General features: G+C 37.1%; 1 protein-coding gene across 1 annotated transcript in view; it reads left to right on the top strand.

Annotated features, from left to right (window-relative positions):
• GRM7 (glutamate metabotropic receptor 7) overlaps positions 1 to 14,098 on the top strand; it is an 830,764-nt gene that overhangs the window by 407,845 nt on the left and 408,821 nt on the right. Inside the window, exons 3-4 of the mRNA XM_055344908.1 lie at positions 2,056 to 2,197; positions 7,734 to 7,888. Coding sequence (XP_055200883.1) covers positions 2,056 to 2,197; positions 7,734 to 7,888 — 297 coding nt within the window. The remainder of the gene's footprint in view (positions 1 to 2,055; positions 2,198 to 7,733; positions 7,889 to 14,098) is intronic.

Genomic DNA, 14,098 nt, shown 5'->3' with positions numbered 1-14,098 from the left:
TTCCTTACTACCTTTTGCTATCTGTGGGGTCCATCAGTATGATTAGCCCCTCTTAATTCTGATATGATCATTTGTGATTTCTTTCTTTTTGGTCAGCTTTGCCTAGAGATTTATCAATTTTACTAATCTTTTCAAAGAAGCAAATTTTGATATTATTGATTTTTTCTCGTATTTTCTGATTTCAGGTTCATTGATTTTGCTCTTTTATTATGTCTCTCTGATTTTTTGCAAGGATGGTTAGTTAGCTCTTTTCTACCTTCTTTCTTAAATAGTGGCTTAGGTTGCCATTTTGGCTATTCCCTCTTTCTAACATAAGTATTTGATGATTACATATTTCCTGCCAAATACCACTTTAGAGGATGCCTGGGTGGCTCAGTGGTTGAGCATCTGCCTTTGGCTCAGGTCTTGATCCTGGGGTCCTGGGATCAAGTCCTGCATCAGGCTCCCCCCAGGAAGTCTGCTTCTTCTTCTGCGTATGTCTTGGCCTCTCGTGGATAAATAAAATCTTTTAAAAAAAATAATAAATATCACTTTAGTCATAATCTATACATTTTGATGTGTTCCACTTTCATTTTCATTTAGTTTAAAGTATTTTAGAATTTCCCTTGACACTTCCTCTTTGACCCATGGGTTATTTAGAAATATGTTTTTAAATTTCTAAGTGTTATTGATTTCTAGTTTGATTCTGTTAGGCATGATAATGTACTTTGTACAGTTTCTATGCACTTAAATTTGTTATTTTTTAATGGCCAAGAATATGAACTGCCTTAGTGAATGTTCCATTTACACTTGAAGAGAATGTGTACTGTTCTATTGTCCTGTGGATTGTTCTATAAATGTCAATTAGGTCAAGTTGGTGATAATGTGATTGAAACTCTACATTTTGAAAAAGGATCATCAGTGATTTTATGTACACTGAAAATTAAGAGCCACTTATAGAGAGGTTACACTGGTTGGGATAAAAGTGTAATGGAGCTCAACTTTGGAATAAAGTTGATATTTTTCTGTTTGTGGAAGCCTTGTACCCTTCACCCAATTGTCCAGGCTCAAGGTATAAGCTTGATAATAGCTCTTTCCCAAACACATTACAAGAACAAGCTTATCCTTTTTTCTTGGCCTCTATGTCTTCTGCCCATTGGATGGCCTTTGTTGCCTTTCCTATAAATGTTCTCTCTACCCCTTTCACCTATACCAGCCTTTCTTAAAGTGTGTTATATAAAATACCAGATCCAGAGGCTACTATGAAGCAAGAGGTAGGATAGTGAGGAGTGTATCAGTTGCTTAGTAAACTGCTGCATATTTTCCTGTCTTGAAATGCATAATGAGAATTAATATCATCACAGCTCTGACAAGTCTGGAGTCACAAATCTATTTTTTCTATTTAATCCCCATCCCTTCTAGCAAAAAAAAATGTGTATTACTAACTATGTTTTAAAGTTTTTAAGATGGGATAACATACATAAAACATATTTGAGAATTGGGCACGAGTATGAGGTTATTGCTGTGATTTACAGTAGTTGGTGTTCTTGCTGTTGTTTTGTTTTCAGATTTATTCCATTGGTTCTGACCTTTAAAAGTTGGGATGGATATGAAGTTGAAAAGAGTCCTGGGAATACAAACACCAGAAAAGGCACAGAAATTAACCTGAGCTTTATGTGTTTTAATATGTTTTACTGTAGATTATTGATTGCAGTTTTCTTCTTATTATTATTATATTATTATTGGTTGCATTCATTTTAAAGACCTTATCCCACCCAATTTGCCAACCTAAGTCTACCTCCCCAGGATCAGTATCATTGGTGTTCTGGGCATCATTAGCCATTTACAAGTGCAGTGCTAAGAAAATCAGGTTGTGCAACGTCATGGAAGATGCACCAAGTATGAACAACAGCTTAGGACTTAGCATAATGTCTTAAGCCTTTCTCATTCAGGGATATCACCAAGGAAATGCTGTGCACTCAGAATTCAAAATTCCATCCTCTCTAGCTACTCACCCTGGTTCCTTTGGTATCTCTGAGGGAACTTTATTGACACTCTTCTTTCTTTCTTAAACAGGTGGGCTCTGCATTGCGCAGTCTGTGAGAATCCCCCAAGAGCGCAAAGACAGAACCATTGACTTTGATAGAATTATCAAACAGCTCCTGGACACCCCGAACTCGAGGGCCGTCGTGATTTTTGCCAACGATGAGGATATAAAGTAAGGATAACTGGTAAAATTCATTAATATGCATGCTGCAACTCTAGGAGACCAGAAAGATCAGGATACCTGCAGAGAGGGGAAAAGATAGCACAGAAGCAGATCTATAATTACCTAGTGGCAAAGTCTGTACATGCTTTCTCCTCTACATGACTAGTTATAGCGAACCATGGAAGCAGCGCTGTGTTGCTGTCATGTCTTCCCCTTCTATTAGCAAAATAAATGTATTCAATTACTTGTAAAAAGAGAAAACCACTAGACCTTTTAAAGGTTCTTTTATTAAAAATATACCCAAGTGTAACAGACTTTTATCCAAAGAATGGTTCCTCCTAATGTAAACGAAAAAAAAAAAATCATACAATTCTGGCTGTATCGCTAGCACTTTAGACTCAGTATATTCCAAACCAAGCTTGTCTACCAATATGCCTCTAATCCATTTCTTCTTCTCCTGTCTTACCTTGATCCTCCTTGGAGTAAAAAATCCAGTCGGAATCTTAACTTCTTATTTTTCCTCATTCCTTGCATTCTTGGCCAAACCATATAGAGTTAACCTTTGTTTCTAGAACATAATATGCCCAAAATGAGTTTCTAAGACACAAATGTGTCCTGATTTCTTCTCTGACCACTACCACTTTGCTCCAGAATAATTATTTATTTAGAATATATGGTAATTATACCTGCTTTAAAAAAACTATTTAAAATATCTAGGTTTATGAAAAAAAGTTCCATTCATCCTGCCCTTAGCTAACAAGTTCTCCTCTTCAGATGCAATGGCTAATGACCAGTTTCTTATATACTCTTCTAGAGACAGTCTGCATACTTTTATACAATGGTGGCATACTGTGTGTACAGCTTGTTCCATTCCCTGCTAGCCTTTGCTTATCATTTTATCATGGATGTCTATGAATGTCAGTACCTATCTCTTCAGTCTTCTTAATAACTGTGCAGAATTTTATATCTGTGCTGTCATTTATCTAAATGCTCCCTTATTGATTGACATCTGATTACACACTTTTGCAGTTATAAATAACACTACAATAAACTTCCTTTTCCACAAATCTGTGCACACAAATATATAGAAATATAAATATTAATATAAACATATTATGCAACAGGCGGATACATATTAATATAGCACAAATATATAATAATATGCAATTATATTATTTTATGAATTTACCTTTCAAGTGTCTTTAACATAAATTCCTGGAAAAGAAGTTTCCAGGACGAGATATGTCCCAATATGATTATTGTTTTCCAAATAGATTGTGCTTGTTAACATCTCCATTGATTTGAAGGAGCTGTATGGGGTTTTTTAGTCCTTGTCTTAGATAAAATATATCACTTAATTTGAAGGTGAGTCTCCTTTATTAAGAAAAAGTTTAAGGGCCTGGGCCATTATTACACCCTGCTTGGAATACTGTGCTGTCATCATCATGAGCCTCCCAGTTTTGTCTCTCCCCTCCACCTGCACTCTGAATGCTGCCTCTGAGTCCATCCATCATTTTCCCAATAGTAAACTCTGACCACGGTGGCAGGACTATTAAACAGAAAGCATATGAAACCTGACATTGAGATACCTGAAGTGTTTCCCTAATGACTATTGTGTCACCTTGGGAAGTTGCCCCACTTTTGCCCCCTTTCTGCTTCCCAACTCCAAGGCCTTGGTCCTCCCATCAATAAAATGAAAATCCTTCTTGAGCTCTTTTTGTGGTTATCTAGCCTCGTCCTTCCTTTCTAGTCTTATTTCATTCTCTGCTCCTTTATGTTTTGTTTCCTCACTCCCTGGTCTTTGTGTGTTCTTCTCATGCACCTGAAATGCTTTTCCTTCCTTGCTTTTTCATTCCCATGCCATCTTTCGTGTGGTCTTCTTAGGGAAGATATCTCTAAACACTGCAGCATTGGCAAATTCTTCTTCATAGTTGAGGTCAATGATGTTATTATACATTGCATGATGATTTGATTAGTCCACATTCTCCACTAATCTATCAGCATCGCCGGGGCGGAGGTGATGCCTCATTTGACTTCCTTCTGTATCCTCCATCCCTATTGCGGTATTTTGTATAGAAGAAATGCTCAAGGAACAGTGCCGAATAAATGAATGATTAAAATCACTATGCCAATTCACACTATTTAATAATTCAAATATAAGCTTCTCTGTCTGGGGCAGCCCTGGTAGCTTAGCGGTTTAGCGCTGCCTTCAGCCCAGGGTGTGATCCTGGAGACCCTGGATTGAGTCCCACGTGGGGCTCCTTGCATGGAGCCTGCTTCTCCCTCTGCCTGTGTCTCTGCCTCTCTCTCTCTCTGTATCTCTCATGAATAAATAAATAAAAATCTATAAAAAAATAAGCTTCTCTGTCTGGACTTCAGAATGCTTTCAAGTGTGTTCCTAATTTAACATGTAGACCTCACCTCTGCTTACTCCTTCTATATGCAAAATGCATGGCTCTGGTCCTCCAGCACTCTTGGTTGCTCCTCCTAATGGCCTTTATTCATAGTGTCTTTTTCTCTCCTTCTCTATTTGCTGAAATTATCTGTTTTTCAAAGTTTATCTCAAACATGCCCTTCTTAATGAAACTTTCTGGTCACCCCTTAAATGTATTATTTTTCTCCTTAAAAATTCTTGAGTATTGCTCTTAAGGCATGTTTCTTCTACACTTTGTGTTGTAGTTATTTAAAAATTGTGTTTTAATACTATTACTCTTGGTGGTTTTTTTTTCTTTTTGGCTTATCTCTTATTCATCTTTGTTGATATCTTTCCTAATTGTCCCATAAATGTTTTTATACATATTTTCCAAATACATAATACATTGATAAAATGTGGCTTTGAGTTTATTTCTAAATACATTGTACATGTCACATACAGCATTACTGCAAATAGCCATGGTGACTAATTCATTATAGTACTCCTGCTTGTAGGTAATGTAAGGTTTTAATTTGAGATGTAAAAATGCATACAGTTTGCTCAATAACTAGGCTCATTCTTTTTGCTTTGGGGTTTGTTTGTGTGCTGAATATTATTGTATACTGTGATTCATAGCAGTGATAGCAGGAGTAGTTCTTTAGCATAATAATAAAATTTAGGTGCATATAGAAGTTTCTTCCAAAACATGATCTTAAATACACTGATATCTGAAGAGTACTCTTAACTCACAATATGATGTTATTTCTTTTTTCAGAAGATTTACACTGTAAATGGGAAATTTTGAGATTTCTTAGAAAATTAACTTCAAATACTTTGTCAGAGAATGGCAATGAGAAAACAGTAATACCTAGATTTTAAAGCTAAAATAAATGAAAAGTAAGTCATGGGTATCAATAATTTGGATTTTAGACAAGAGTGGATCCTTTTTCTGGAACACTTTATTCTGATTATAAAAATAATACATGACTAATATAAGTCCACTGGAAAAGGTGGAAAAGTTTTTTGTGGTTGTTACTCTTTATTGAAGGAAGTCCTTAAGTTTTCTTTGTCCCTTGATTATCTAGAAAAAAATAAAGGTTTGAGAGACTTGTCTAGAAAAAAAAAGGTTAAATAATTTCTTATAAAATTTGCAATTCCAAAACTCAGACGTAGCCTAAAATTCTGGTTTAATCTTTGCCAGCGCTTTTTTCCAAACGTACATAGGTTTTCCTCAAAAGAATCTCCTGGTTTTTATCTCCTGCTTTTTGTAATTCACATGTCACTTTGGATGCCATAAGTTTTTTTTTTTAATGGTTTACTCTTGTTTATCATAGTTAATAAGCCTACACGTTTACATTTAAATTAAAGGGAACATCTACTTTTTGCATTTATGTAGTTTTGTCTTTTTCCCCTTGTTTTACTTGGCTTCTGCCCACCTTTGCAACTTTTTCAACCTCAGTAGTATCTTCTCAATGAATTATTAGGTTAACAATACATGGTGTATTATCCTTATCTTGCTGTGCTTTCAGATGGCCCTATACTTCTAACTGTGTGTATATACACATGCCCAAGCAATGTTTAGCCAACTTTTCTCATATATGAGTTGAATAGTCTTTTGCAGTTCTTTTAATTGATTTTTCTTTTAACAAGTGCTTGTGGAAATCTAAGTATATTCTGAATTGCTTTCTAATCCATCCTCTAGATGCACTGTCATTTGTTCAGACAGTTCCCTATTGTTCTGCATATAGGTTATCTGAAGTCATGAATGTATGTTTTTGGCAGTGTATTTGATCATTTCCTTTGCACAGATGATTAGAAATAGTATCTCTAGGCCAAAAGTATAAGTAATTGATTGTTTATTTTTATTAAAATAATAAATGCACATGTTAAAAAATTAAAGTATGACTGAAAAACTTTGATGCAAGCAGTGGTGTCCCATCCCTTCAGACTTCAGGCTCTTGGTGGACTTGCCAGATATCCAAGTTGCCATTCCATTAGAGGGTCTCTCTATGTAGGTATATAGAATTATTTTCCTAAGGTGGTCCAGATTTTTCCAGGAAAGCTATTTTCTGCCTAGGGTGACACTCCCTTAGTTTCTAGCATTCTGTAAGCAGAAGTGTAAGTTTCCTAGAGGGCATTACCATTTCAATACTTATTGGTAAATTTAGCTTATCTTCCTCTCCCTCATTTTTAACTCACCATTCCTCACTCATAACTTTCTCTTATTTGGATGTTTATGATATGCAGAACCTAGTCCTTAAAATTTTATTAGAAAATTACCATTCCATTTTCTGCCTGAAAGAAAAAGAAAGAAACCTGAGTTTTTGTGATTTTATATACAACCTTTCAACCACTTCTCCTTTATTTGTCCAAGTACCTATGTGATACTTGGTACCTCCAAGTCTTGAGAAACAAACAAATCACTTTTCCTATGGTATAACCCACCAAAGGAGTTATAGTTGTAGCTTTCTCTCTTCTACAAATGCAGTTACCTCTTGTCTACTTCTTCTTTCAAAAATATACTTAATAACTTTACTATGAATAATTAGTTTTCCTTTTGTTTTATTTGCCTTGTTACCCTCGTTATTTATATGCTATTTTTATTTATGAGCATAGGCTATAAAATTTTCAAGTATAACATACTTGTTCATTTTAATAAATAACTTAAGACACGTAATTTAGATTGACATATTGCTTCCCAGGAATTATACATACCACCAGCAGTGAATGTGAGCACTCATTTTTCCAGCCGCACACCCAAACTCACAAAACAAATCTTTTGGCCAACATGAGAAGCAAATGTGATATCTTCCCCTAATTGACATTTTCAATCCTTTTAGTCTGTATGAATATGCATCTCTAATTTACTGGTTATTTATATTTCTCCTTTTCTCTTTTGACTTTTAATGTTTCTTGCCTATTTTCCTCAAGCTGCTTTGATAATTTTTCTTAGTGATTTATAAAATCTCTTTATATATGCAGGATATAAATCCTTTGACATACTTTTTTTTTGGCATTGATAACTTACTTTTTGAGAACTGGTAGCTTGCTTTCCTTCTGCTTCATTCCTAATATATATGTTCAGCAGCTGCTCCTTATCACTAATATAACTTTTCATGTTCTTTTTCACAGGCAGATCCTTGCAGCAGCCAAAAGAGCTGACCAAGTGGGCCATTTTCTTTGGGTCGGCTCAGACAGCTGGGGATCCAAAATCAACCCACTGCACCAGCATGAAGACATTGCAGAAGGAGCCATTACCATTCAGCCCAAGCGAGCAACTGTGGAAGGTATGGGTTTTATCCGTTGTAAAATAGGCTAAGGGAGTGGTTTGTGCCATGTCGGATGACTAAATCATGTGTCCCAGTGAGGGCTCAGTGTTTTTACATAATTTCTGCAGTATCATTTCAAACATGTAGCCGTGAAATGCAAATTAGGCCATATACCTGCCCTCTTCTCTTAGTTGATATTCCTCTTTTGAAGAGATCATGTATTTTCATAATAATTAGCATATTTTTTTTATTATGGTACCAGAGCTCTCTGCAAGAAGAGCATTATCATTAATAAGTGAAATAGTAACACGATCCAAGTGTGCTTAAGTGAACTGTGTTTTCTGAGAGAGTATTTTCCCTTTGCAATTTATCCATTACTTCTACAGCAGGATAACTACAGAGATACTTTCCCTCATTACCTTGTGGGGTTTCTTCCAGCCCCCACGATGGCACAGCACACCACTTCTCCCAGGCACCAACATCGCTTTGCCTTTGCTAACCTCTTTTGTTCTTGCTCTCTTTCTCTGTCTCTTGCCTTCCTAAATTACTGCCCCCTTTCTTTTCCTTTGCCTTCCTTGCTGCTACGAAGATACTTTAAGAGGAAGAAGGAGGAGAGGGCGTTTATTGGCATGCTTCTGATCTAACAAAAGTTGCTGATTACAATTTACGTTCTCTTTTATTTTGAAAAGAAAAGTTATTTCTAAAAGAAGATACTGTAAAGAAAAGGAACTCCTCCGCTGGTATCCTACTTTGTCTTTCTTTTCTGATGGGCCAGGTCTCCAGATTCCCTAAAACATGCTTGCTTTGCACATTAAAAAAGCCTCTTTCCTCTCACTCAAAAGGGGATCTAATATTGCATTTCTTTCCATTCTGTCTCCACTCCAATATAATTAGTTATTCTCCCCAGAAGTCTGCATGGTCTATGGAGACCTTTTTAAACATGCGAGGTTGTGGTTCTGTCACTGTTGCCTTTCTATGTTATCTGGGGGAGATAAAGATCCCATGAGTCACCCATGTGTTCCTTGGGAGTCTTTGAATTCATTTCATTCCCCAGTATGTGTCCTGAGAAGATCGCTTATCTTACAACACAGACCAATGCATTTGCAGATGGGTTGCAGAAATAAAATAGAAGGTTTTAACTATTTCCACTCCTTTTTACTTAAAATTTTGAGTATTCACTGTGTATCTTGCTCTAAGAGTAGAAAAAAATAAGATAAGGACAAAATCCTTACCTACAAAGCATGCAGAGCTGAGAGGTGTCAAAAATAGCCAATGACTGTGTAACATCAGAAACTGTTTAAGTGCAGTATGGAATAGATACCCCAGGGCACAAAGGAAACACTGTGGATGTTTCTTTTGGATGGTGAGGGTGTGTTTGGAGGATACATCAGAGAGGAGGTAAAGTAATAAAGTTCATCAGGCAGCTGATGAGAAGACCATCTTATACTCTCAACTCAAAGGATGGGAATAGAAGAGTGAAGGGCACATTGGGGTAACAGTAAATAATTCATTCTGCATAATAGCCCTGCATTATGATTCTGAAATTCTTACAGTTCTTTGAAAATGTTTGCATTTATAGCATGTTGGGAGAACTCTTTTCTCTCCTGGAGTTCCAGTCACTACACCATTGGCCCGACTGACTCCTGTCTGTTCTTTAGGTCTCTGCTTAGATACTAATTTTCCTTGGAAGCTATATGTGACCATTCAACCCCAGCCCAGTTTGCATTAGAAGCCCTTTCTATTGCTTCTGCAGTGTCCTACATGACCTCTACCATTGTAGCACCTCTTTACTTGTGACTGTCTGAAAACATATCTGTTATGAACCCCCTGCATGTATCCTTAGCACCTAGAACTTGGCCTACACGTGTCCAATCCTCAAACAGATTGTTAAGTGGTTGGACGCTAGGATGGATAGAGGAGTCACAGACTACCTGAGGTCCTGGCACAAAATACGGCAGCAAAATGGGCCTGGGTTGGATTCTGAAGGGTCTTGAAATTACACTAAGGAACATGTTCTTTATTCTGAAAGTTTGAGCAGCAGCTGAAAAGTGGAATGTGATCAAAGTGGGTTAGAAAGTTCACTCAGGTGACTTTATGGAGAGTTGAAATGTTAGATTTGGGTGAGAGCCAAAGAAAGCAAGAAAAGACTGGGGTCCTTTTCCCTCAGCTGTAGATGCCACATAGACATAGATGCCCATACTCCATGGGTACTAGCTCCAGTTTGGTGATATTTAAGAAAATATACTAAGTATCTTGAAGTTTTTATAAATTCTTGAAAAAAAAATTCCTGCTATACATTTATGTATTTAAGGATACACAAAGTTCTTTCTTTTTTGAATGTACAAAGTTCTTAAATCAGACACAAAACAGGCTCCCTGCATGGAGCCTGCTTCCCCCTCTGCCTGTGTCTCTGCCTCTCTTTCTCTATCTCTCTCTCTCTCGTATAAATAAATAAAATCTTAAAAAAAAAAAAAACAAAACAAAACTCTCCATCCCTAACCAGATAGAAATGAGGATATTTTGGTGGCTGGTGTGTGTGGCTTCTGTCTAACCATACTGTCTATGTGCTTTGCTACAAAGAACAGCCTAGATTTGTTCATGCAGTAGATGAAACATCAAGATTGTGGCTATGCATTTACAGTGACACACTCCTGAAGAAGGGAAAAAAGAAATGCATTCACTTGCACTAAGTTTTCTGAACCAAGCTATGAAATATCACAAATGAAACTAATAATTGAGCATATCCTGCATTGGCAAATAAGTTTTCCTCTGCTGTCTAATTTTTTTTTCTTGCTGATGAATGTTCCATATTGATTTCTACTGCCGTAGAATATCCTCCAAATATTTATAATACTGCTATATCCCTGTATCTTTGTGTTTTATAATGCTGTATGTACAAATATAAACAGGAAAAAGCCAAGCAATAATCAACCTGTTTCATTTCTTTAGATTTATATTTTGAACATGTTCAGCAAAGATCTAAATTTTTGGCTGGTCTTTTCTCTATCTGCATGAATAATTAACAATAAATTGCTTTAGGCCAGATTGCTAGCAAGCACATGGCCTCTGTGAAAGTAGTGCTCATCTTCTTTTATCTTTTATCTGTATCTATTCTCCATTTGTAGAATAAAGGGCCTCCATGTTTGCTAGCCAAGTGTGTTGTTCTTCCCCCTTTCAATTTGGTGATGATAGGAATTGTGCCTGAGAAAGGTCAGCCATGGCCCCGATGACTGCCCAACATTCACAGGATATCTGGAGAATGTCTCCACGACTTGGCAGCTCTCCTCCAGCTCCTGAGCCAAAATACTTCTGTAATTTTCAGTTTCTCTGAATTGTCTGATGAGCCAAGGGATCCCTGGCATTTTCCTCTCTTCTGTTGTCCCATTAACTAGGATTCTCTGTCATCCTCTCTAGCCCCCAACAAGTCCTTGGAGCAAAAAATGCCCACGTTGCCTTCAACTCTTTGCCCTACAAAGTGCTCTGCTTCTCTGAGAATAGGCTGTCCAAGGCATCCTCTAATTATAGTCAACAGGGATCATGGACCAGCATCTTTTCATCTCTGCTATAATCATTAACATTAGGGAGCTAGTGTAATGAAGGGTGGATTTTCAAAGCTACCTATGATGGCTTTGACTATTGGTGATGTTTTCAAATGGGTCTGTAGAGCAGCTTGGTTCTTGAATTAAATCTGTGTTTATGTAGGAGAGGCAAAAAGTGCTCTGGACCTGGCATTAAAAAGTTGGTTATTTCATGCCTTATTAATTCAAGATTGAAATGAATTCTTTATTTTTCCTAAAACCAGAGATCAAAGCTATGAAGAGCCGAACTAAAATATTTCTGGCTCCTATTTAGATGTGTCCTACTTTAGCCTTCCTTGAGTACCTGGAATGTTTCACACATATCACAAGGTTTTGTTAGGAGAATGGGAGAAAAACGACAAGGAAGAAAGCATTTTCTTAAACCACAGTGCAATTTCTGAGCAATGCACCTACTTTTTAGAAAGAGCTATGACCTGTGTAATAACAGAGCAGTGCAAGTATTGTCTGTTCAGTGTCATGACAATTTCGTTATTGAAGCTTTTACAAATGTTTATAAACTCTAGTAGGGTATAGGGCATCAACCTGTTTAGTGAGAGATAGCAAGTGGCAGACTAGACTAGGTCCCTGCTTTCATGGAATTGCCTACTTAATTTAGAGGTGACAGGTGATGAAGAAAAATAAAAACAAGAAAATATCATATTAGAATAATTTCCATAATTTTTCCCCGTAAAGACCGGCTTGTAAATTATGGAGATTCAAAGAAAGGACACAGTATAGGCCAAAACAAAGATTGGGCGGATGTGGGTACAGACCAGTGGCTCAAGCCTTTCTAGCCTACGCTAGATTCCTGGCTCACATTCATATCAGATTCTTTCATTGCTTAAAATCCACCAGGGTTTCCCATTTCCCTATTTCTTACTGATCTGGAAACTAATTTTTTCTTCAATATAGATCAAATCATTAATCTTTTCAAAAGACTGCCTGCTTTTCCCAGACAGAGTTAGTCTACCCTGCAGAATCAAGCTCATTGCTCCCCAAGTCCAAAATGTGCTACATATCTCCTGTACAGCAAGCCCCAAACACACCAAGCTCGCCTGTGGCATTTAGAACTAGAATCTGAACCTAAAGGGCAGTGCCTACCGCCCCTGGGTTCCCTGAGATTAGCCATCTTTGCTTCTATTCCCTTAGCGTTTACTGGAGGACCTAACTCTATTACTATTTAATAGTAAATTTTTTAAAAGCTAAATTTGTATTTTTATCTCTTACATCTGAGACTATCTGAATATGCAAACCTGAATATGCAAACAACTGCATTTTGGTATGAATGTGGAGTTCTCTTGGGATGGGGAAGAATTAATCCAAAATGGTTTCTCTTTGAGTTTTTATTCTAAGACAGTTAGTAGAAAGGCCACATTCAAGAACTCCCACGGTTCTCATTCAGGATCGCTCCAGGAATTTCAGTGTGGTTTTACACACTTTTCCTTTTGCTTGCTTTTGAAGCACCTCTTGCCTTCTTTGTCATCTTCCCTTTCTTTTCTGGGAGAGTCTCTGGAGAAACTTTCTGGGCAGGACTGGCACCATGGCTCAATCAGGTGACTTGGTTCAATGTTTTAAATACACAAGGGAAGCCTCAGCTCTGACTAGGCAGAAAGGAGGAAGCACAGATAAGGCTATCTCTGTTCCTCTTAGACATTCCAGTGGGAACTTCCTTTTGGACCCTCCTGTTTCTACTAATAGAACAGACTGACAGAGGGTGAGCAGGTCACAGGGGTGAGAATAGATATGTGAAGAGAAATACTATCTTATTTTTCATCTTGTATTGCTTAAACTAGAGATTATTGACCTTGAGCAAGTGGTTAGAAATGTAAACAGAGGAATCTGTAACTGAAGTAACTAAGGAGAGCTGAAAACAATTCACTTTATGTGTATAAAGGCCAGGTATTGAGTCATGCTGTCTCTTGTCTCATAGGATAGATGCTTTGATGCTTTCCTAACAGACTCTATTTAACTAGCCACCCATCATTTCCTACCTATCAAATATGTAAATCAACAAGAGAATATCCACTTGTTTGCACAATATGCTATCTGATGCCCCTAACACCCTGTACACTCATAGTTAATAGTTAGATCTCTAGTATGTCCCACTGGGTTGAATTTTTGGCTAGAAGAACTAACTACTTTTGATTATAAATGTATTTACTGCAGTGATATGTGTTACCATAATTGTTTCATGTAATTAAAATTATATAAACCAATGAAGTGCAGAGAGAGTGAAAGAGAGAGATGCTGTTTCAAAGAAGATAATTTTAATTCTTTGGAAAGATTTCTTAAGCTTGTCACTGTTAGTTGTGGGATAAACTTGGTGGGAATTTTGGAGGGAAATAATAAATACTAGAAACATACTACACTTAATTACAGTGTAATTACCTTTAAGATTTTATTTCATTTTAAAGACCATGATACTGGGCAGCCCTGGTGGCTCAGCGGTTTAGCGCCGTCTTCAGCCCAGGGCGTGATCCTGGAGACCCGGGATCAAGTCCCATGTCAGGCCCCTTGCATGGAGCCTACTTCTCCCTCTGCCTGTGTCTCTGCCTCTCTCTCTGTGTGTCTCTCGTGAATAAAAAAAAAAAAAAAAAAGGCCATGATACTGAAATTTATTAATTGATACTTTTTCAAGATGTCTGGGATG

This window comes from Nyctereutes procyonoides, unplaced genomic scaffold (assembly GCF_905146905.1).
Source record: "Nyctereutes procyonoides isolate TBG_1078 unplaced genomic scaffold, NYPRO_anot_genome, whole genome shotgun sequence".
NCBI lineage: Eukaryota > Metazoa > Chordata > Mammalia > Carnivora > Canidae > Nyctereutes > Nyctereutes procyonoides.
Note: the sequence above shows the minus strand (reverse complement) of the source record. Positions and strands in the feature narration are given on the sequence as shown.